At 39.4% G+C, this 24,712-nt stretch overlaps 1 protein-coding gene across 2 annotated transcripts in view; it reads right to left on the reverse strand.

Annotated features, from left to right (window-relative positions):
- The window catches only part of SH3RF3 (SH3 domain containing ring finger 3), a 571,324-nt gene that overhangs the window by 8,754 nt on the left and 537,858 nt on the right, over positions 1-24,712 (reverse strand). For both annotated transcript variants that reach the window (XM_020965168.2, XM_020965166.2), the window contains one exon: positions 5,011-5,351. In XM_020965168.2, coding sequence (XP_020820827.1) covers positions 5,011-5,351 — 341 coding nt within the window. The remainder of the gene's footprint in view (positions 1-5,010; positions 5,352-24,712) is intronic.

A 24,712-nucleotide genomic window follows, 5' to 3' on the forward strand; every position in this document is an offset into this window, starting at 1 on the left:
CTCTCCTTCTTTTTGCACACGCTCATACTCTGGACGTTTCTACTGGTATATGAAGCTGTGTCTCGGCTGTGTGTATGTTGAACCACCATGGCACAGAGAAGAAACTAGAGGAGAGAAAAGAATGTACAAATCCTCGTTTCTATTATATTTGCTTCAACTCTTTTTCCACCTACTCTCCTTACTCCCCCCATTCTTAAGGAAGAAAAAATGCAAAAGATGAGATTTCTCAGCAACCAAGCAGCTCAGTTCTGGCTTTTGCCTCAGCTGCCAGATGTGACACAAACAAGCAGTTTCCAAAATGTAATTTGTTAGAAAAAAGTAATTTGGTGCTTCTGAGCAATTCAGTGATTTAATGAGCACAGATGGATGTGGGAAGAATTTAGAAGAGACAAGTGTTTAACGTTTCAGTTCAGATTACTCTAAGACCATGCACTATTCTTTCTGTTGCATGAAGGTAATTAATATTCCCCATTATGGGCATGAAGAGCCACAAGATAAGTTAAGGATTGCGGCTACACCAGTGCAGTGCAAGTTAAATCACAAATCAATTAGAGAATCTGTCCTGCTGTGTTTAATTAAGGTTATCTCAATTACAGCTTATTTTCAGACTCAAGAATCCAAAAATCAAAATGGCGAAAATCAAAATAAATCTTTATCACAGCTTATCGCAATTAGTTTTATTTGTGTCATGGTGACCATCTAATCCTTCCTGCAATAATACGAGTTCAAAATGGACTCATCTAGTGATGATGGGTTTGAATGGCACTGGCTTTACCTACTGCCAGGGCACGGGCATTCCATTCCCTTGCTTGCAGCTGTGTGGATGGGTGAGTAGTGAGGACATTTCTTAAGGAGAAGCACTAGATTTGATACCTTAGGAGAGCCTGTACACACACAGATTCTCAATTAAGGTGAGATAAAAATTAAATGATCCAGGCAACGCACTGGACTCTGAGTGAGGAAGCAAATGGTATTCCAATTGGGACTTTGATGGAAGCCTTCCATTTCCTCCATTCACCCTCCCCAGAGCATGTATGTATATATAGTACATACACACAGCTGTTAGTCTTAATTTTCCCTTTTCAGCCATGTTTCCCAACTCTCTAACCATAAAAAAAAGTTCCCCCAAACTCAGCAGGTGCTCATTCAACATTTGTCAAATGGTTGAAAGAGATAGTTGACAAATAGGGTCAGATTAATGTTTTGAAGTATTTTGAGATCACATGAAAAGGATCTTTAGAGATAATCTAAGGCAGAGTGATCAAAGTGAAATAAAACCTCAATTCATAGTCAGGAAGAACTGAGTTTGAATACTGATGACAACATTTACTACCTATGGGACTTTGGACAAGTTGCTATCCTTAGATTCCTCCTCTGTCAGATGGTACTAATGATGTCTGTAGAACCAGCCTTATAAAATTGGTGTGCAGAACACAACAGGCAGGTAACATGCTTTGTGACCCTTAAAGCCAGCTATTGTTGTTAGTAGTAGTAGTCTAAGCCTTCATTTTACAGATGAGTAAACTAAGGCTTTGGCAGGGGAGGAAGGGTCTTCTTAAGGCTGAGTTAGCTGTAGTACCAGGCCTAAATCCTTGTTCACTATTCTTTCTACCATGTTCCACTTCTCCCCCATAAGCACCACTAAGCAAAGTGGGTAAATTCCCCAAATCCCAGGGCAGGCCTAGCTGCTTGCCTCCTTTCTAATAGAAGGGGGAAAACAGTAACCTATGGCAAATGTCCTCTGGTATGACTCCACCCTGAGGATCAAAAAGTCCCGGGGCCTCAAGTTTCTTTATTTGGAAAAAAAGAAGCAATTGGACTATAGGACCTATGAGGTTCCTTCTATGTCTAGAGTGATGATTCCATAATTAGCAACGATGAGAGCTCTAGTTCTTTGCCTGGATCGTTGTGTCATTTTTCAGTGGTGACCCCATTTGGGGTTTTCTTGGCAAAGATACAGGAGTGGTTTGCCATTTCCTTCTCGAGCTCATTGGAAACTGAGGCAAACAGGGGTAAGCGACTTGCCCAGGGTCACACAGCTAGTAAGTATCTGAAGTCATATTTGAATTCAGGAAGATGAGTCTTCCTGACTCCAGGCCTGGTATTCTATCCACTGTACCAGGTAGCTGCCTTGATACTAAAGTACTACTTAACCTCCAGCAACCGCATAGGTGATTTCTATGGATTTTAATCTTCTTGGGGGCAGAAGATGTTTAGTTTTTGTCTTTGTATGCCCAGTGCCTAGAAAAGTATCTGGTACATAATTCTAAAATGCTTGTTTAGCGACAGGCCTTCAAAACTCAGATTTGGCGTCTGGCTACTCTAGAAGTGCTTGTGGTCTCAGGCTTTCCCTTAGCAGTTATTATTGAGATTTTTACTGAGTGTCTGGGGAATGAGGAGAATTAAACTCTGTGCCAAAGGTTTCCATGGCCTTTTTTTTTTTTTAAAGCATTTGAAGCTAAACAAGTAGCAGAGTAAAATCCAATTAATGGGCATACACGATAATGGGTTGTGTAATTTTCTGGATATTCAGGCTGTCATGAGGATAAAATGAACCTACTATTACTAGCAAAAGAACAAAGTATCAGGACTTTGTAGTCATAAAATTGAAAATAATGAATAAGGATCAAAAAGTTTTAGAGCTGGAGAGGTCCTTAGAGATAATCTCGTTTTAGGTCTGTAACTAAGTCATGTAAGGGAAAGAGGTAGGAACTGGGGCCTTTCAACCTGGATACATGGCAGAGATCTGCAAATACGTGAAGGGCTGTCTTGGAGAAGACCGGATAGACAGCTCCATTTGTCAGAAAATTTTTTCTTGTGATGCTGGAATCTGCCCTCCCTGATCTCGGTGCACTGGTTAGAACAGTAGGCTTAGATTCAGAAAGACCTAAGCTCAAATCCAGCCACAGACATTAGCTGGGTGCCTGTGGGCAAGTAATTTAACCACTCTCTGCCTCAGTTTCCTTCTCTGTAAAATGGGGATAATAAAAGCACCTAACTTTACTGGGTTGTAAGGATCAAATGAAATTGTATTTGTAAAATATTTTACAAACTTTAATGTCTTCCACAAATTCTATTATTATCATCATTATTATTGCTTCTGGATCTTTTCATTACTCAATCACTGATCCTTTTTCTATTCTATACAGAGCAAGAGAAGACATATTTATTCCTACACGAGTGAAAGACTAGACTTAGATGATTTCTAACGTCCCTTCTACCTCTAAAATGTCATTATTTTAATGCCTTCATTTTAGAATCAGTCAAAAAGCATTTGTTAAGTATTTAGCATGTAACAAGCACCATCCTTGTCCTTGCCCACAAGGAGGTCAGCGTTTTAGAGACAAGAAAATGGAGGCACGGATATTGTTAAGTAGATTCTGTTGTGCTTTAACTTTCATATTGAAAACCTTCTGAAATGCATCTGCTATGCTCATTTTATTACTATTATTTAAAACAAAATTTACTATTATTTAAGACAGTTTCCTGTCTTGGTAAAAAACAAACTGGCAAAGCAAAAAAAAATTAATCCTTTGATACCTGGGGATCTTAGTGGGCCTGGCATTCTGAATATTAATTATAGCCCTACAAGGTGGAGGGAGATTTGCTAGACATATCCTGTGCCCAGGAAATATCCCAAAAAGTTTTGTTTGTGATTTGTAAAAACAAAAACAAAAACAAACCCCCCCAAAAAAAACAAAAACAAAAAACAACCAACCAAAAAAACCCTAAATATCTCATATGTGCTAATTTTGTGATTTGCTTCTCTCTCCTGAAAGTAGAAGGTAAGGAGAATTAATTAATTAATTAATTGTTTCTGTGAATTGGTTCTGCCTATGACACATTTTTACTGTAACTGCCTGCATCAGGCTTAAGTTTATAACATAGCTATAAATTAGAAAGACAATGTAGTCCTTTTTAATAGACTTTAAAAGGACTCCAAATAAGCCTGCATTTAGGTGGCATCTTCTATAATGTTTTACAAACTGGGTGAGGAAAACCTGATTTGCCATAGCCCTTTTCTACAACCTGCAACCCCTCTCCTTCTTACTCCTTGAAGGTATGAATTTCTAAGTGCAAATTTACCTGAAAAGGGCTCCCTCTCTTTTTTTTTTGCATGGAGTGGGAGGTATGCTTTTTTCTATTTAATAGAGCTGAAGGTGGCCCTTTCTGAACTTACTCCTTGGTGGCCCACAATTTCAACTTTATCCAATCCATATGGCTCAGAGAATTAGAGATATCTCTCTGGACTGAACTTCAAACAGGACACCCAGATTTTTTTTTTGTCTATCTCCTGAACCAAGGACTCAGTAAATACGTAAGGTCTTCATTACTCTTTTCAGGAGAAAGTTGACATTTGACAAGGTAGATTTCAGTTGCAACATGAGAAGTTTCTGTGAGATACATAGAACTTTCCAACAAGGAAAACTGGGAAAAGCTTTCTGACAGAAGCTATGGAATGTCCTTAGGAGATACACGAGAATCTTAGAAACTCCATGACCAGGAAAGTCAAAAGCAGAGTCTCTGCAGAGACTAACTGGTTACATGGAAAGAATAACCTCTGACTTTGTCACAGCATGCTTGGTGCTTCTCAAGATACCAGAGAAGGCCTACTCATAACAAGGATAAGGGACTCTCAACCTGTTTCTGATGGAGGCAGACATTCCAATTTATGGCACCCATCTCAAGGTTGCTAGCTTGTTTCCAATGAGTTATCTTCCTCATTGAAAGTAGCCTACATAGGAAAATAGATCTAAAGCTGGAAGGGGCCTTACATGTCATCTAACACAACCCCCTCATTTTAAGTATGAGGAAGCCGAAGTCCAGACAGGCCAAGTATAGACCACATAGTGGGACAGCAAGAATTGGAACCCAGGTCCTTTGATTCCACATTTAGTGTTCTTTCCCCTGGACCATGCTGCCTCCCCATGTTGAGACTAAACAACCCTTCCCCTCTGTGCCACAAAGCACCGGAAAGGATACAATGTCTATTTCCCTTATCCTCATTACCTTTCTCGGGGCAATGGCTTGGGTTCTGGTCGGATGGCTGCCATGGAAGGAGGAGGCTGCCTGACTGGGGAGGAGATGGAGAAATTCAGATCCAAGGAGCCAGTCTTCCGGTGAAGTGGTTCCATGCCCATAGCCCCTTGCATCTCACTCTCGATCGGGCAGGAGCCAGCCCTTCCGTGGCTAGACAGCAATGACACCTCAGGTCCCACAGCACCCTGGAGAGCTCCCTCAGCTGCTGCCGCCTGGGGGTCATGAGTTGGGGACACAGATGGGGGTGAGCGAGACTTCTTTTTGGTAGAGGCTCCTGCTAGAAGTTTCAACAGTCCACTTTTCTTCTCTTTCTGGAAAAACACGTATACAAAATAGAAACCAAATGTGTTAATTCTTTCAAATTCACATGTTGCTAGCATGAGAAGGTCAGCCTAATTTTATTTGAAATTCAAAAAACAGAGTAATTAAGTTAGAAGAAAACAAGCTGTTTTAAAATCTTAGTTTCCTTTCTATTTCTAAAGCCAGTGGGAAGTACACAAAACAGATAAACATGGCCAACACATTTGGGGAAATTGTTCAAAAGGGATGCTGTTTTCTGTATGGTCTAATGAATGGATGCTTCTTTTTACTGTATTTCAACAGGTCAAGGATATTTTTCTTGTGGGATTTCATTTGCGTGGAAATTCCTTTCATTGACACAGATTGGAGCCATCTACAGTATAACTTAATATATAACTTGGTTGCCCAAGGCTCCAAGAGCTTAAGTGATTTGTCCACAATCACACAGTTAGTGTCATAGGTGAAATTTGGACCCAAGTCTTTCTGATCCTCTCACTCTATTCTCTATGTTGTAATGCCTCTCATATGTTTTCTCTCTTTTACATAAAAATTCAATGGATATCACTCATGAAAAATACTGAATACTCAAAGGCCAATAGAAAGAACTGCTAATCTCAGATTTCTAGCAAGGACTCCTATTTCCCATCTCTACCCTCTGGTTTATAAACTATAAAAGGAGAAATGCATGAAAATAACCATTTTATAGTAAAATACAATATATTCTTTATTAATACTTCAAAAGGTCTAGTGGGCCATTCAATAAATGTTAGCTGACTTCTCTTCATCCAATTTTTGCAAGTTAGCTTTGAAGTACAAATGGCAACATATTAACTAGTTTTAGTAATCTCCTCAAGATTATATTTACCCCAACCTATAACAAAATTCACAGGGCTATGTCTTATTCCAGGAAGCTTATAGCTTGAACTCCAACTGCCTTAGAATTCATAAAGATTGGTTTCACAGCCATTGTAACCCCTCTACTTTCTTGGCCTCAAACTTTGACCTAGATATTTCCAATTCTCTTGGTTTCTCAGTTTTGGTTTGTGAGGTTATTTGGTGGTTATTATGTTTTATATATAGTTATATGGTATTCTACAGATTTTATATATTAATATATATTATTAATATATTAATGATATATACATATATTATTAATACAATATATTAATATATTTTATATAATTGTGACTTATTATGAGTTCTGTACCCTGCTGCACTGTTAGTACTCTAGTATCTATCTGATTCCCTATTTAGACTGTTTAAACAGTCTCTTTATTACAGTACATTGCATTCAAACTTTATTTAGAGCCTATACTAAGAACCTCAGGGACATGGGGTTAAGCTGTTGGCTAATTATTTTATGATAGGCTCCTTGGGAAAAGTTCCCAACAATTCCTAAAGCACCATATATCTTCCACCCACAGGCATAATTTGAAAACAAACACATAATTTTACTTATATTCTCTGTTTTGCACAAAGTGTCCTATATGAGACATGAAATTCTGTTGTCACTTGCATTCACTGAGAAATTCATTTGTCCTGGAAAGTCAAGATCAATGTTTGGTGAAAATACTGGAATCTGCTCCAGCTCATCTGCAGTATTTCATGGTCTTGCTGAGTCTGCTTCCAGGGTTTTCCCTTGGGTTTCCCCCTGTCTCTATCCGACGACAGAGAAAAAAATAGGCATGCTAATTCTTCTTGCACTAACAACGAAAGGGAGGGTGAGTACTTGGAAACAATCAATTTTTGGCTCACTCCGCTGCTGAGCAAATATTCTAGTTGAGCCATTATACTTCCAACCCTCAACCCTTCCTCTCCCTCCCAACACACACACACACACACACACACACACACACTCACATTCTACTTTAAGGGAAGAAATGTGAGGGGTGCTATCACAATACTCTTGCCAATATTGCATATTTACCAAGAACAAAGACTGTGAAATAATTGGAAAGTTTATCTAACCTTAAAATTATGAGGCCCTCCTCTCAGCATCCTCCCACTAAGAAGCTCCAACAATTCTCCAAGTACATGAAACGTTCCCATTCCATAAAGTCCCACCCGTCTGTCCCAAATGAGAACATCTGTGTTTGTCAAATACATATTCAGAGACTGTTCACCTTCAGGTCATTTACATGATACAATAACTACTCCAGAGAAAGCCTTCTCTGATTAAATTCATGGTCTCGTGGAGCTCCTTTATTTACAACATACTGCTTCAACAATCATTTTATTTGCATTGTACAGACACTTCTTTGGAAAAATGCAATTGGAATGACCAGTCAATAGGCCTTGAATTGTTTTGCAGTTGAGATGATAGATTTTCACTGACTCATGTGACCCATGAAATTTAGGCATGTGGACTGTGGCTATGGAATTGAATAAATCCATCAGCAAGCATTGAAAGTCAATCACCTATTATGTTCTAGGCACTCTGCTAGGCCTTGAGATACAAAGAGAAAAATGAAACAGTTCCTGCTCACAAGAAGCATACATTCTAATGGATGAGACAATGTGTAAGTCTGTCTTTATCTAATAAATATAAAGTGAACAAATCTAAATATATACGAAGTAGTTAAACACAAGGTAGTTTGGGAGGGAGGGTACTATCATTTTGGAGATTAAGAAAGGCTTCTTGTAGAAGCTAGTGCTTGCACTGGGTCCTGAAGGAAGGAGAGAATTCTATAAGGTAGAGGTAAAAAGGGATGGTAATTTCAGGTATGTGGGATGGCCAGTGAAAAGGTATGGAGATAGAGTGTGCTATGTGAAGAGCAGAGAACAGGGCAGTTTGGCTGAGTTAGAGAGTGCTAGACTGTGGATGGGAAGCACATGGCTTCATTAATACTATGCTCTAAATGAACTGGGCTAATTGGCCATAGACTCTTGCTTGTCTATGTGTTACTAATTGATGAGTCCCAAAGCGCACATTCTATCACTCAAAATGGACTTCAGATGACTTGAAAATAGACCCTGACACTTCTTTGACATGCTACAAAAGTGTCCAGATCAGCACACACTTTATGCTTACACATGTGGCTTTGTTAAATGGGTTGAGTCAACCTCCTCTGGTGAACTTCTGGGAGAACATGGGCAAAAGCTACCCAGGATAGCCACAGATTTTTTTTTATTAATTATTTGCAGTTCCAAATTCTCTCCCTTCCTCCACCCCTTCCCTTACCCACTGAGAAGACAAGAAATACTATATCCATCATACACATGAAGTCATGCAAAACATATGTCCACATTAACCACCACGGATGGGTTTTGATCCACACTGATGGATGGAACTCCAGAATTGAGGGTCCATTTGAGTATATGGGTAAACGTTGCTTGTCTACTGGGAATTCAAAACAAAACTTCTGTGTGAGATAAGAGATTTAGAGAGAATAGGCACTTCTGAGGATATCTAGGCCCACCATTTCATTTTACAGGAGTGGAAGTGAGGCTTGAAGAGGGCAAGTGATTTACCCAAGGTCATAGAGGTAGCACATGTCAGAGGATTTGAACCCAAGGTCCTCCGACTACAGAGTAGTGCTATTTTCCAATGTACTATACTGAGAAATTTCCACATCTACTTGTTGCCTGGTTTAACTATCTGCATGTTTGGAGTGAGCTGGGGAGGATGGTAATGGTTTTTAGTCCTCTTAACTAGATAGTAAGAGATAGTAAGAGACTACATCATTCAGAGGTTTGGGATATTTGTTAGGGAAAAGATATTCCATGGGAAGGGCATGATAATTAGGCTGTGGAAGAGGGAGTTATATTTGTTTAGAATGTATCTCCCTAGTGCCTAGCGCAGTGCCTGGCACACAGTAGGTACTTAATAAATAAACAAATGCTTGTTGAATAACTGATTATTCTATTTGGTCTCAGAGGACAGAGCCAGGAGTAATGAGAAGAAGGTTCCACAGAGACAGATTTACCTATGGGGCAGGGGTGAGATGAAGGACCACTTAACAACTGAAAATGTACAAAAGTGAAATGGGTTCCTTTTAGAGACAGTGAATTTCTCATCACTGAAGTCTTGAAGCAGATAATGGATCACTACTTGGGGGTAGGGGGTGGGGTGGGGTGGGGTGGGAGTAGATTCCTGCTAAATTTTAATTTGTACTAGGTGACTTCTGAGATCTCTGAGTTTATCAGAATCATAGACTCAAACTTCTCCATAAACCCAGAACGTCTCACCTTTGCCTCTTAAAATTCTAGCTGTTATTCAGACCCCAGACTCAAATGCTTCAATGAAGCCTTCTCTGATCTTCTTAGTCAAAGGTGATTTCTCCTCTGAACTCTATTCATACATTACCTCTCCTATGCCCATTTCAGGCTCTACTTTATATTATACATTATATTTATTTGTACAAATGTTATCTCCTCAGTTATAAGATTCTTAGGAGCAGAGACTATGTATTATTCACCTTTATGTATCACAGTTGTACTGTGATGAGGGTCAGTGTTGGGGGGTAGTAGAAAGGGAGCTGGCCTGGAAGCTAGGAAAACATATCTGACACTTATTGGCTGGATGGTCCTGGGCAAGTCACTTAAGACCCCAGTGCTTTAGGCCAATCTCTAAGACTAAAAGTTTAGAGAAGGTTTGGACCTGAATTGGCAGGGGGAATTTCCTACACTAATGAAATCACAGGTCAGGCTTCTATCCATTATCCCTAAGTCACCACACTAAGTAAGTATATGTTGAATGAATCCTGTTTATCCCATGGTTCAACGGAAGGCATGATGAGCAAGGTCAGGAAGACTTGAGAAATAATTATATACAACACTCTAGATTTTCACCCACTGTTACCAAAGGCTATCATGTAGGCGTAATGGGTAGCTGCTGATAGTATAATTTCTAGAACATCTGGAAGATGTCTCTCCTTCCCACCCCCTAAAACTTTCACTCACTAGCCTTTCACTGTTTCCTAGAAATCTTCCATTACAAGATTCATTTCTTAGAGTCACTGGCATTTTCCCCTATTAAAATGTAAATACTTCCTAGAGGGGGTAACATTCTTAGTCATTAATGTTTTGGCATGGAATGGTTAATCAGAACATAATTAAGAGTTGGAAGAGAGATTTTGATAGTGGAGAGGCGGAATACTTCATGAATATAAGATGGGGGAGGCCTGGCTAGAAAACAGTTTCTTTGAAAGTTCAAGGGATTTGTCCAGATTACTCACTAACAGTCAAAACAGATAATTTGATTTTAGACTGTGGAGGAGCAATCAGTCAATCAAGGAGTGTTTATCAAGTGCTTACTATGTTTCCATCATTGTGCCAGGGGTACAAATAGAATGAATGAAACAATTCCTACTCATAACAAGCTTATTTTCTAATGGAGGAAGTACCTACATAGTCTAAAATCAACTTACCAATAGAGACCAATAAATAGGGTTGCTCCTATATAGTCTAAAATCAATAGCTTACCAATATTACCTCACTTGATCCTCACAACAACCCTGAAAGGTAGGTACTATTATTATCATCCCCATTTTATGGATGAGAAAATTGAGACAGAAGTTATGTGACTTGCTTGCCTAAGGCCATGCAATTAAAAGTTAAGTGTCTAAAGCTGGATATGATCTTCATCGCTCTAGGCCCAGTGTTCTATATATTGCACCACCTAGCTGCTGAAGGACATGGTAAATTGAAAATCATCCAGATGAAGGTCATCAGGCCAGTAAAGGGCCTTGATAGAGCATGCCATGATGAGGACAAGCAGATGCAAAATGGGCATTTTTTCCTCATGAAGGTTATCTTGAAGTATTTGAAAGTCTGTCCCATGAAAGGGGAAGTAGGCATGTTCTGCTTGGCTTCCAAAGGCTGAGCAAGGAACGACTGGTAGAAGTTACAAAATGAATTTGTAGGCTTAATGTGAGGAAAACCCAACAGCTAATGTAAGAAAAAACAACTATCTAAAAATGAAATGGGTTGTCTCTGTTGTGAGGAGCTGTGTTCTTTTCTTTAGAAGTCTTCACACAGAGGCTGGACATCCACTTGTAGGGCACGTTGTAAGAAGAATTCTCATTTAGTTATGAGTTCAACTAGATGACCTCTGGGATCCTTTTCATCATTCACTTCTTAGGGAGGGGAGATGTGGGGAAGCCAGGGGTGCTAGGCAGCCAGGGTGCAGCATAAGTATAGCAGCTTAAAGGGGGGGCAGTTTTTTTTTTTATCAAATATAACTCTGCTCCCAATAATAATAAGCTAAATTGCTTGAGAATAATAATGATAACAAGCTAAAGTGCTCCAGAAATGTAAATATTTCAGTAAATAGTATGTGAATGAATCAAGTCAATAAGTGTTATGATAAAAAAATGCCCAGAAGGTTGAAAATCACAAAAAATGATGAATTACGTATTAAAGAAACAATGTAAGTACTCATGAAAACACATATTACTCCATAGTATCTATGACTTAACTTATGTGCATGGTAAATGTGTGTGTATTGTTGCTCATCCTTCATTCTTAAAGAAGACCAATGACATCAGGAGGGTGATGTCTCCATTTGCAAGTGAATTGGATTTAAGTGAGGCAGAGCTGTGCAAAGTCATCAGCCTCACTCTCCAGGGTCATGAGTCCAGTGGCAAGACTTAGGTCAGGATGACTGGCGATGGGTCCTGTATATGTGTGACATGTATGTTGGATGTGTGGTGGAGGGTGATGACATGGGCTCTGACAGTTTTAGTTGCAAACTCCACAGACCCTGGGTTGCACATATGCTAAGGTAAGAGCTCATGTGATGATGTCAGCTGGCTGACCACTTGTTCCAGTTTTGAGTTCAGGAGATGTGACTGCCATAGACATGAGGGTACTGGGCACCTTGGGTGGATAAGAAATGTTGGACTTGAAGTCAAGAGATCTGGCTATAAGCTGTGTGACCTTGTCAAAACTACTAGTTAGCATGCCTGGCAAATTTACTTCTACCTTTCTGAGCCTTAGTTTCTTCATCTATAAAATGGGGTTAAGGTTGTTTATACCACCAACCTCACAGAGTTGTGAAGAAAACACATTGTAAACCTTGAAATGCTAAAGAACTGTTAGTTTTTATTAATGAGTGTTAATTTTGTATTAGCTGTTTAGACCAGAGTGGCATATCATTTCTAGTTAATAGCTGCTAGTGTAGAAAAAGCCATACTGGTTCTAGAGTCAGAGGGTTCAAATATTGCCTCTGATAGTTATTCCCTGTGTGGCATCTGGCAAATCATTCACCTTCCCTGGATATTGGTTTCCTTAGCTTTAAAATGGCAGGCTGAGATGAGACTGCCAATGAGGTCCCCTTCAGTCTATCTAGAGGTAGCTAAGTGGCACAATGGATAGAGTGCTGGGCTTGGATTTAGGAAGGCAAGTTCAAATCTAACCTCAGACACTCACTGGCTGTGTGACCCTGGGCAAGTCATTTAACATCTGTGTGTTTTCCATTGCTGTAAAATGGGGCTAATAATAACACCTGCCTCTGAGATTGTTGTGAAGATCAAATATCTGTAACACATCGGCACAGTTCTTAGCACAGAGACGCTTAATAAATGCTTGTTTTCTTCCTTCCTGCCAGTTCTGGAGCTATAAACCCTATTCAGCAAAAGATGAACTACGTTTAGGCCACCAGAGGGCACAATGTAGCTGTATCTTCCTTTAAGAACACCCTCCTCAAGTTGTCACGGGTTTGGCAGTACCATATCTATGCTCCACCTCACCCATCCTCAACCAAACACGGGGAGCTCTAACTGCTCTAAGTTCCCCTTGGGATGTACATGAAGTAAAGGGATACAGGGTTGGTTCAGGTCTCCTGAGAGTGTGGTCAGCAAATTGAAAGTAAGACCTCCAGAATGCAAATGGAAGATCTAAGAGAATAAATTTACAACAGATTATGTTGGCTAGTGGGGTATAATGATGTCACTGGTGGTACGCCTTCTAAGTAATACCTGAAGGCTTGAGTTGATGAATGTGACATGCCAAACCAAAACTAAATCAAAGTGATTGTAAAATGAGCAAGAAATTGTCCAAAGAGAGAATTATTTAATTATGAAATTGAGTATCATAAATTTAAAACAATTTAATAGGAAACTTCATTCTGAAACCCAATCCCAAGTAAAAATTTGAATGGCAAACATATTTAAAATGCCAGCCAAGTGGAAGATCCGAGCAGAAACATACAGCACATGGATGGTCATTGCCAGATATCTAGTAAACTTAATCTAGAAATGGTTGGAATTCCTGATGGGCCTCTGGACTCTCCCTTAAAGGATTCTCCCTTAATGTTTGACTTGAGTTTTGAACCAACTCAATTTTGAACTATATTTAGAGCCTTAGAGTAGTTGAAGGGAAATCCTAAGTTTTGGGGGGCTGAACTGAAAAATTTTCTTGGCCAGTGAATGACAAATGGAATGCATTCTGTCTCTATGGGGTACTCTTCCAGCTGATGACTTACTCCTGGTGGCCAGCTGATATGTTTCAACTACCTTGATAGAATGGAAAGATCCTTGAAGGTTCTTGTCTTTGTCTTCCCAGCTACTAGCCAGTGCCTGGCAATGCAGGTTCTTAGAAAGGCTTGTGGATTGATTGACTGACTGACAAATTCAGTTCTGGCAGCATGGAACTGCTACTTCAGCAAACTTCTGAAAGCTTTGTAGATCTTGAGATACATTTGACTGGAAGAGGAATGGTCTAATGAAGAAAGACTGGCCATTTCACATGAGCTATGGTTTTGCTCATATTTTTATAGTTCCCATCACCATTAAACTTGTTTATATGAATCCTCTGGCCATATATCCATTTACGTAGAGTTTTAAAGTACTTTACATACACTATCTCACACAAATTTTGTGAAGTAAGTGTAATAAGTATCACACCCCTTTCAGGAATAAGAAAATTGAGTCAGTCAGTCAACAGTCAACAAGCATCTAATTAGGACCTACTATTTGCCAGGCACTGTGCTAAGCCCTAAAGATAAAAAGAAAAGCAAAAAATTGTTCCTATTTTCAGGAAGATCACAGTCTAATGGGGAGACAACATGAAAACAGCTATATACAGACAAGATTATCTATCTATCTAGGATAAAATGGAGATATCTAGTAGGTGTCAGATGAGGGATTTGAATCCATCTCTCTCATAACTCCAAATTAATTACTATATCTACTATACTATGCTTTCTCTGTAAAAGTATAAAGCTTTTAGCAAAGGCAATGAATGAAATATAGATGTGGGTAGACAGCATATACCTCTCTTCCATTCTGAGGCTACCTAGAGCAAGGCTTCAATCAGCAGCAATTTTTTATGAGTGAGTGAGAGAGAGAGAGAGAGAGAGAGAGAGAGAGAAACATTTATTAAGCACCTATTATGTGTCAGGCAGTGGAGCAAATTCTGGAGATACAAAGAAAGGCATAAGACAGTCTCTGCCCTCAAGGAGCTTATTACAGTCTAATGAGTTAATGAAAGACAGAGATAGAGAAAGAAAGAGATAAAGAGACACAGAGAGACATAGAGAGTCAAAGAGATAGAGATAGAAACAGAGACAAAGAGAAAGAGAATATTTCCATGTACAAGTAGAAAGGAAACAGAGAATTATATGAGAAACCTCAACTCCATATTACACACAGATTGATGAATTTCCTTCTGTGAATTTTTTAAGATGGTTCAATGAATCTTTTCTTCAGGGAGGTGGGGGAAGGGAACACTACCATTAGCTACTGTATAGTAATGGCATCCCTGGGTCAAAGGGTGTGCAGAGATAAGTGACTTTGGGAGTGTAGTTCCAAATTGTTTTCCAGAATGGCTGGGCCAAATCATAGTTCTACCAATAGTGCTCACTGGTGGCATTTGTCAACTAGCCCTCATTATACTGTTTCTACATAAGCTCATGGAACATGGAGGAAGAAGACTTTTTCACAGCAGAATGGCACAATCATGGGGGACTGGGTGTTTCTGGGTATCTTTCCCTTTGTATTTCTTTGTGACTCTTCACTCTGGGACCTCTACAAAATTCATTCACAAAACTCATGAAATCTGGGCTTTGACAGTATATATGTATGTGTGTATATATATAAAATGTATGTATGTATATATATGCATATGTGTATGTGTATATATATACATACACATTATATATATGTATGTGTGTGTGTGTGTGTGTGTGTGTGTGTGTGTATATATATATATATATATATATATATATATATATATATATATATAATTTTTTTTTTTTTGGTACCACATTTTTCCTCCTAGAGCATGTCTGCATCAGATGTCTGGGTGCCCTTACAATCAGAGGAAAATGGACTCTGGCAAAATGGAAGATAATGCAATTAAAGTATTCTCTAGAAATAATCTTATCCTAATTAGTAGGAGAGAGCTACTAATTGGAGATAAGGATAAGGACTGGACCTGATGATTTCATTGGTAGAGGGTCCTCCTGCATAAATATATTCCCTCCATCAATGGAGGTTGGCACCTTCTTTGTAACTTACAGTCTTAAAAAACTGCCTAGGCATTGACAAGTTGAGTGACTTGCCAGGGTCACCCAGCTAGTATCTGAGGTCATATTTGAACTCAGGTCTTCCTTGGCACTTTGTCCACTGAGTCACCTTCTTTTTTTTAATTTTTAAAAAATTAAAAAAAAATTTTTTTAGTTACCTTCTTGATTTTATCCCTCTTTTATTTTCCTTTTTTTTTTTTTATGTATATTTGTTTGCATGTTGTCTATCCTATTAGATTGTAAGCTCCTTGAAAGTAGGGACTTATTTTTTTACCTTTTTTTGCATCCCAGTGCTTAGCACAATGCCTGACACATAGTATGTGCTTAATAAATGTTTATTGATTGATTGATTACATCTTAGCTCAGAGGTGCCTCTACCAGAGGTTAGGAAGAAGGAGGAAACACGAATTAGTCCAGACAGCGTAGCTGTTGGGTAGAAACTTCAGAAAAAAGGTTGGTTAGAGAGACTTTGAAATTTAGTTGAAATGAGATTAGGTAATTCTGTGTATATTTTAATTCCTTGTGTTACCTATGGTTCTCTAGCATAAGTTAGTGGGATTTTGCTGGAGAAGGAAAAATGCCTCATGCTTCCTCATTGCTGCTTCTTGCTACAAATAGCAAATGTTTGCTCTTGTGTTTGGCTTTTTCTGCACTGAGAGGTGCCACCTTTTGAATCCTGCCTGTTTCAGGCAGCAGGAGCCCTGCATCTTTGAGGCCGCAGATTTGACTTCCGTGTGGGCCAGTTAGCCTTTTTCTGCTCTCTAGTTACTGGCCCAAGCCTTAAGCCTAGTTAGCTCTCTTTTAAACACCAGCCTTTGGAAACAAGGCAGGCTAGCTGAGAGTGTGTGGAATGGCACAGATTAATTACCACTAAAAACCAAAGAGCCAACAAGAATTTATTAAGTATGCCCTGAGCTGTGCTGCGCATTTTGGGGAATTAAACAAAAGACATGCTATTTCAAGGAACTCCTCATCCACTTAGAGAGACTCACAGATATGAATCAGAGGGATAACTTAGAACAGATACCGAAACCATTCTCTAAAGTCACCAACTTTCTAATTGTCAAATTCAACAATCTTTTTTTTTTTTCCCAATCTTTATCTTAATTCTGAATTGAAAAGTCTTTTTATCTCCTAGAAATTCTGAGCATGTGTGAGTCTCATGTTTTATTTGGAATTAAACCTATTGTGTTCATTTCTTATCTTTCCTATTCTTCAGGGTACAATTCAGGCACCACCTTCTACACAAAGCCATTCCCAAATCCCTTAACTGCTAGTGTCCTCCCCGCCCCCCCCAACTTGTATTGAATTACTTTTTATTTATTCTCTTCATATTTATTCTGTATGTACACAATAAATGTCCTGCAGTCCCCTCTCCATGGCCCTACTCTCTCTGACCCTCTCCACTCCATCAAAATCTTGGACTTCATTCCTTAGCTCATCCAGGTCTGATATATGGCTTCCTGTCACTGCCAACCAGCCTCCCACCCTACCCCCACCCCAACCATTTCCAGGATGCACTTTGTATGTTGTCTTCCTTCACCGAACTCTAAGCTCCTTGAGGGCAGGTGGCTTTCTTGCTACTATTTGCATCCTCGTTGCTTCGTAGCACAGTGTCCAGGATATAGGAGTTCTTACTAAATATTCTCTCTGTCTCTATCTCTTTCTCTCCCTTTTCCTCCATCTGTCTTTCCATCTCTCTCTCTCTCTCTCTCTCTCTCTCTCTCTCTCTCTCTCTCTCTCTCTCTCTCTCTCTCTCTCTCTCCTCCTTCCCTCCTCTTCTTTTATCTTGCCCGCCTCCTCTTTCTCCTTGCCCCCTTCTTATTGCTTTCCTCATTAGACTATAAAAGCCTTAGGAGTGCACAATTTTTCCATTTATTCACTTAACTGACATAAATCCCTTTGTAAACCTTAAAGTACTACAAGAATGCTAGTTATTATTACTGTATTTGTGTCTCTAGTTTCTAACACAATGCCTGATACATAATAGATGCTCTGTTGATTGATGGATATTATAAACTTTTTGAGGGGAGGGACTCTGTTTTTACTTAGCTTTTTTCTCCCTCAATTCCTAGCACCTGTTTTGTTCCTAATAGTCACAAGAAATGAATGAATCAGTGGGAGTGAGATTAGGAATAGTTTGTGAACATTTAGAGAAGGAAGCAACCTCTGTTTGCCTGAGTAATCTCTCTCTCTCCCTCTCCCTCTCTGTAACTAGATTACGGCAATGCTGAAGATGTAGTTAACGTGCATTTTGATAAAGACTCTAAACTTTTTGGAGAAGATAGAGAAAGCTGTGCCAGACCACTGGTCCTTAAACTTGTTTGTTTTAGGCATTCTTTACCCTCTTACAAATTGTTGAGGATTTCTCCCGAGAGTTTTTGTTTATATGGGTTATAGCTATCAATATTTACTGTATTAGAAATTAAAACATCTTGGTATTACTATAAAAATAGATTTAACCTTGCAGACCCCATAAAAGGAAAGGTACCACCAGGGGTCCCCAGATAACATTTTGAGAATTGTTGTCCTAGAAGATGGTCCTGTTAGGTATATGTGGACTTGGTTGAATGAACGGACTCTAAGAGTCATCCTTACTGGGTTTATATTAACGTGGAAGCAGATGTTTCTGGGATGCCCCAGGAATCTATCCTTGGCTGAGTGTTGTTCAGCATCTATAGTAGTGACTTAAAATGAATGAATAGATGGCCTGCTTGCTAATGTCCATTTTGAAGAAGGAAAAATAGAATTTGGTGGTGGAATGGTTTAGGAGATGAGAAAGATGATGGAATCAAAGATGATTTTAAGTTTCAAACCCTACAGACTGGAATTCTCAGTGTGTCAACACTTTTATATTATATTGAAAGGTCACATGAGGAAAATTTTTTCCTCTTGTGTCAAAAGTCAGATAGATGAAGAGATTATTTTTGTCAGTTTTTTTTTTTAGTCATGTCCAACTCTTTGGGGTTTTCTTGGCAAAGATATTGGAGCGGTTTGCCATTTCCTTCTCCAGCTCTTTTTACAGATGAGGAAAGTGACTTGTCCAGGGTCACTCTGCTAGTAAATGTCTGAGGCCAGATTTGACTCCAGTCCAGGGGCTCTATACCATCTAGCTGCTTCACAGTTCAATAGGGGACACAAAATGCACACAGAAAAGACAGTTCGAAACAGGATGTTCCACGTGCAAGTCAGTTTTCTTATCTATAAAATGGGAGTTATAATAGCCCCCACCAAACAGGGTTGTTGTGAGACTGGGAAAATTCAGAGGATGGAGAAAACACTCCCTGTGGGGGAATAACAGAACAGATGGGCTCTGCTTTGCCTGAAAGGATAGGAAGCTACTGGATTTCCTGAGTGACAGGTAAGAGATGAAGATACTCCAGATGTTTAGAAGGCTGTGAAATAAGGCTGGAAAATTAGATTGGGGCCACATTTGTGGTGACGTTAAAATGCTGAGTGAGTTTATTGGGAATCCACTCTTCATCACCATCACACAATAACCTAATCTCCATTGAGGTTTACTCAGTTCATATCTACCACCCATTTAAAATTCCGGTAGCTGTTGTCTGCCAACCTTCAGGACCCTTCTTTTCTTTCCTTAATGAGTTCAGTGCCTTTCTCAGAATCCTTCTCTCCTCCCCAACTCCTGCCCTCATACTAGGGGGACTTCAACATATATAATGAATGATACTCCCTTAAAATCCCCTATCTCACATTTCCTCAACTTACTCACTTTGTATTATCTATTCCTTTACCCCATTTCAAATGCGCACAAAGATGTGTGTTTTGCCATCATACAAAATCATACCACTTCCGTGTTCATGATCGTTGAAATTTTCCTATCTGATCATAGTCTCTTTTCATTCACTTCTCCCTCTGCCTTCCAAATCCAAACTCTATTCTTTATCCACCCATGACCTCCAATCATTCAATCCCTCTGTTCTTTCCTAGGCTATCACTCCTGCCTTAGTTACACTCTCCCCATCTTGACGCTGCCAATTAGATCTTATCTTCACTTGAGTTCTTTGCCCCATTATCATGTCACTGATCTTGCCCTGCCAAACCTCAGCCTTGGATTACTCCCACCACCTGCTATTTTTGTTCCTTTGCATATACTTCTGAACAAAGCTGGAGAAAATCGCAAAACTATTATGACTGGGTCCATTATAAATTTATCATATGTAGCCTCAAATGGGTCCTCAATGCTGTAAGGCAATCCTTTCACATATCCATTATTAATTCACCCAGCACAGTGGCTCCTCTAAACCTTTTCATCGCTTAAACACCCCGCATTTCTCCTCTGCCCCTACCCCTTTGCCTGCCACATAGCAGGCTCTTAAATGTTTATTGACTGACTGAAGACCTCTGAACAAGGGGATGATCATTAATCAGTAATCACAGCTGATCATTAAGGATGTTAATTTAATAGCACTGAGGTTGAGTGGGCTAAGTTGAGTAACCTGCCTGCTTCATCACTAGGGATAAAAATCAGTTAGCCTAGAAGTTCTTACTATTCACCAAGAAAGCATTGTCACATTAGAGTCTGTAGGAGACATAAAGAAGCCCAGAACCTGCCACTTACTACTTATATAACTTCAGGCAGATTACTTAACCTCTCTGAACCTTAGTTCCTTACTTGCAATGATAATAATAACAATAACAATGACAACAACAGCAACGACACTTAACATTTACATAGCACCTGCTATGTGCCAGAGACAGTGCTAAGCACTTTACAATTATTATCTCATTGGATCCTCACAACAGCTCTGTGGGGTACAGATGAGGAAACTGAGGCAAACAGAGGTTAAGAGGCTCACACAGCTACTAAGTATCTGGGCCCACATCAAATTTGGGTGTTCCTGACACCAGGCCCAGCACTCTATCCATTGTACTACCTACTTGCCCCAAATTTGCAAAATGAGAAGGTTGAACTCTATGGCCTCCAGGCTCCATTCAGCTTGAAATCTACATCATATAAATCCAAATCATAGGAATATCAATAGCCACAATTCTCAGTTTTTTCAGTTGTTCAAATAACTTTTCCATCACACCATTTAGAACATTTTCAGAAAAGCATCATGATCAGCAATATATATATGTGTACACACATATATACATACATACACACACACCCATTTTTAAAACCTGACAGCTAATATTTCTGAATCAGTCACCCCTGATTAAACATGACTGATTGGCTTCTTTATCTGGCTTTGGCAAGGACTGATAGGGTGGCTGGTGAACACTCTCCAAAAGTTTTGCTTTCCAAAATGGAATCTTCTATAACATCTTAAGCATGCAATTATTACAAATTCATTTGGAATTCAGTGTAATTGCAGTCATTGCTCATGAGGAATTCATTTAATATTTATGGAGACGACCCACACACTTCCTTTTGTGGCTGTTCCATTGTAATTCAGTTAAGCATTAGTTAATGGACACTTTAAGCACTGCAGAGAAAAAAAAATTGATTATGGGACCAATCTCCCATAAGGACAAAGGGTTTTTTAAGAGGGCACAATTTATGTTCAGTCTAAGCTAAAAGTTTTCTTATGTTAAGGAATAAAATGGATTTTCTAGGTTTCCACATGGGATGTGGCCTATATTAATATTTGTCAAGGACCCAGAAGCATGGAAGAAGCCACTTTCCTGTTACATTAGATAGGAGATCACTGTTCTAGCCCTCCTATAAGCTTTCAGCTACCTCTGCCTTTGACTTAGTTTCTTTTTCTCTCGAGAAGGATTACTTCTTAATAATAAGATTTTATAATATCTTCAGTTTTACATCACTGACATTTCCTAATGTCTCTCTTTCCCTCTCCCCATGCTAGAAAATAATACCGTCTAATGAAGAATAAAAAAAGAGGAAAAACCTAGTTCAGCAAAACTAACCAATATATTGAAAAGATCTGACATTATACGTAGGGTTCTGCACCCATATTTCTCCACTTCTTTTTTTTTTAAATATAAATGTATTTATTTTCAGTTTTCAATATTTACTTCCACAAGATTTTGAGTTCCAAATTTTCACCCCATTTCACCCCCCCCACCCCAAGATGGCATGCATTCTGAATATCCCTTCCCCTATTCTGTCCTGTCTTCTATCTCTTCTCCCCTTCTCTTCTCCCCTTCCCCTTCTATTTTCCTGTAGGGCAGGACAGACTTCTGTACCCCATTTCCTGCATTTCTTATTTCCCAGTAGCATGTGAAAACATTTTTTAAAAAATATGTTTTTAAAACTTTAGGTTTCAAATCTTCTCCCTTCCTCCCTCCCCACCCACCCTCATTGAAAAGGCAAGCAACTCAATATAGGTTATGCATGTGCAGTTATGCAAAACATTTCCATAGTAGACATGTTGTGAAAAACTAACTCTATTTCCCTTAATCCTATCCTGCCCTCCCATTTGTTCTATTCTTTCTTTTGACCCTGTCCCTCCTCAGAAGTATTTACTTCTGATTACCCCCTTTCCCAATCTGCCCTCCTCTCTATCACCCCCTGCTCTCTTGTCCCCTTCTCCCCCTATTTTCCTGTAGGGTAAGACAGATTTCCATACCCAATTGAATGTGTATGTTATTCTCTCCTTAAACCAAATACTATGAGAATAAGATTCACTCATTCCCTCTCATCTCCCCCCATTTCCCCTCCACTGTAAGAGCATTTTCTTTTCTGTTTTTTTTTTGTGAGATAATTTACCCAATTCTACCTCTCCCTTTCTTCTTCTCTGAATATAATCCTCTCTCATCCCTTAATTTTATTCTCCAGATATGACCCCTTAATCTTCAACTCACCCTGTGCCCTCTATCTATCTATCTATCTATCTATCTATCTATCTATCTATCTATCTATCTATCTATCTATCTATCTGTCTGTCTGTCTATTTATCTACTTATACATACATATAATTTTTTCTTCCAACTACCCTAATACTGACAAAGATGTCATGAGTTATAAATATCATCTTTCCATGCAGGAATGTAAACCCTAACCCTAACCCTAACCTTAATAAGTCTCTTATGATTTCTCTTTCCTTTTGAAAGTCAAATTTTCTATTCAGCTCTGGTCTTTTCATCAAGAATGCTTGAAAGTCTTCTATTTCACTGAATGACCATTTTTTCCCTTGAAGGATTATACTCAGTTTTGCTGGGTAGGTGATTCTTGGTTGTAATCCTATCTCCTTTGCCCTCCGGAATATTATATTCCATGCCCTGCAGTCCTTTAATGTAGAAGCTGCTAAATCTTGTGTTATCCTGATTGTGTTTCCACAGTACTTGAATTGTTTCTTTCTGGCAGCTTGTAATATTTTCTCCTTGACCTGGGAACTCTGGAATTTGGCTGCAATATTCCTAGGAGTTTTCCTTTGGGGATCTCTTTCAGGAGGAGATCTGTGGATTCTTTCCATTTCTATTTTGCCCTCTGGTTCTACTATATCAGGGCAGTTTTCCTTGATAATTTCTTGAAAGATGATGTCTAGGCTCTTTTTTTGATCATGGCTTTCAGATAGTCCAATAATTTTTAAATTCTCTCTCCTCAATCTATTTTCCAGGTCAGTTGTTTTTCCAATGAGATATTTCACATTGTTTTCTAATTTTTCATTCTTTTGGATTTATTTTACAGTGTCTTGATTTCTCATAAAGTCACTAGCCTCCAATTGCTCTATCCTAATTTTTAAGGAAGTATTTTCTTCAGTAATCTTTTGGACTTCCTTTTCCATTTGGCCAATTTTTCTTTTTCCTTTCCTGGCCTGTGCTGTGGTCTATTAGTGACCATAAGCACTCCTTTCTGTCCTGGAACTGTGAGGAAGGTTTCCTGTCCACAGCCACTACAAGCTAGAACTGTGACCCAGATCCAAGCATGGGTAAAGCAAGAGATTCCTGCCTCAGCACCAGCAGAGAGATCCCTGCAATCCCCCTCTGATCAGCCACTCAATTGCCCCTCAGTCTGTGGGCCAGAAGCTCAGGAGGCAGCTGCCTACCCCAGGGCTGCGCTTTTGGGGAATGGAACTGAGACCCCACCTTCCTCTCTCAGCACTGCAGAAACAGACTTTCCCCACTGACCTTCTAAGTTGTCCTTGGCATTCCTGGATTGAGGAGTCTGGAAACCACCACAGCTGCCCACAGTTCAGTCCTCTGAGGCCTGCTCCAGGTTTGCTGTGGCCTGTGCGCCCATGCCATGCTGTGCTGCGCTCCCAGCCTGGCGCAATATATCTTTCCGATCAATCAGCCAGGTTGTCTTGGGCTGGAAATTTGTTTCACTCTTTTTGTGGGTTCTGCTACCTTAGAATTTGTTTAGAGCCATTTTTATAGGTATTTGGAAGGGTTTGGGGGAGAGCTCAAGCAAGTTGCTGCTTTCACTCTGCCATCTTGGCTCTGCCCATCTGTTACCTATTTCCCCACTTCTACAGAGAAAATGAAGGTGGGCAGAGGCAGGGAAGTGCCTTCTCATATCTCTTCTCTGGAACCAAAGTTTGTCATTATATATTTCCAGCATGTAGTTTCAATACTTTTATTCTTGTTAGAATAAAGAGCAGGGTTACTTTGGATTACTTTTGCATACTTTCTGAGAGGCAGAAGAGCTCTCCCAGCCCTGTCTAGTCCATTTAGTTATATGTACACACTTGACCTGCAAAAGTCTGACTTGAGAAGGACCAGCTGACCACATTTAAAGGCAAGCCAGTCATATCCCAGATTGAAATATAGGATGATCCTGCGCCTGTACTTACATAAGACTTGAGGGAACTTAATCAAATTTACAAATTAAGGTTCATCTCTTAAAGCCCAGTACATAGAAATCTCATTGTGATGCTATAGTAAAATGGCAGCCTGCCTTGGACTCCACTGCAGGCTATGGTTGTTGTGGCTCATTCTTCATTTTTGAAGAAGACCAGTGGCATCACAGGTGAT

This window comes from Phascolarctos cinereus, unplaced genomic scaffold (genome assembly GCF_003287225.1).
Source record: "Phascolarctos cinereus isolate Bilbo 61053 unplaced genomic scaffold, phaCin_HiC Scaffold_7;HRSCAF=346, whole genome shotgun sequence".
NCBI lineage: Eukaryota > Metazoa > Chordata > Mammalia > Diprotodontia > Phascolarctidae > Phascolarctos > Phascolarctos cinereus.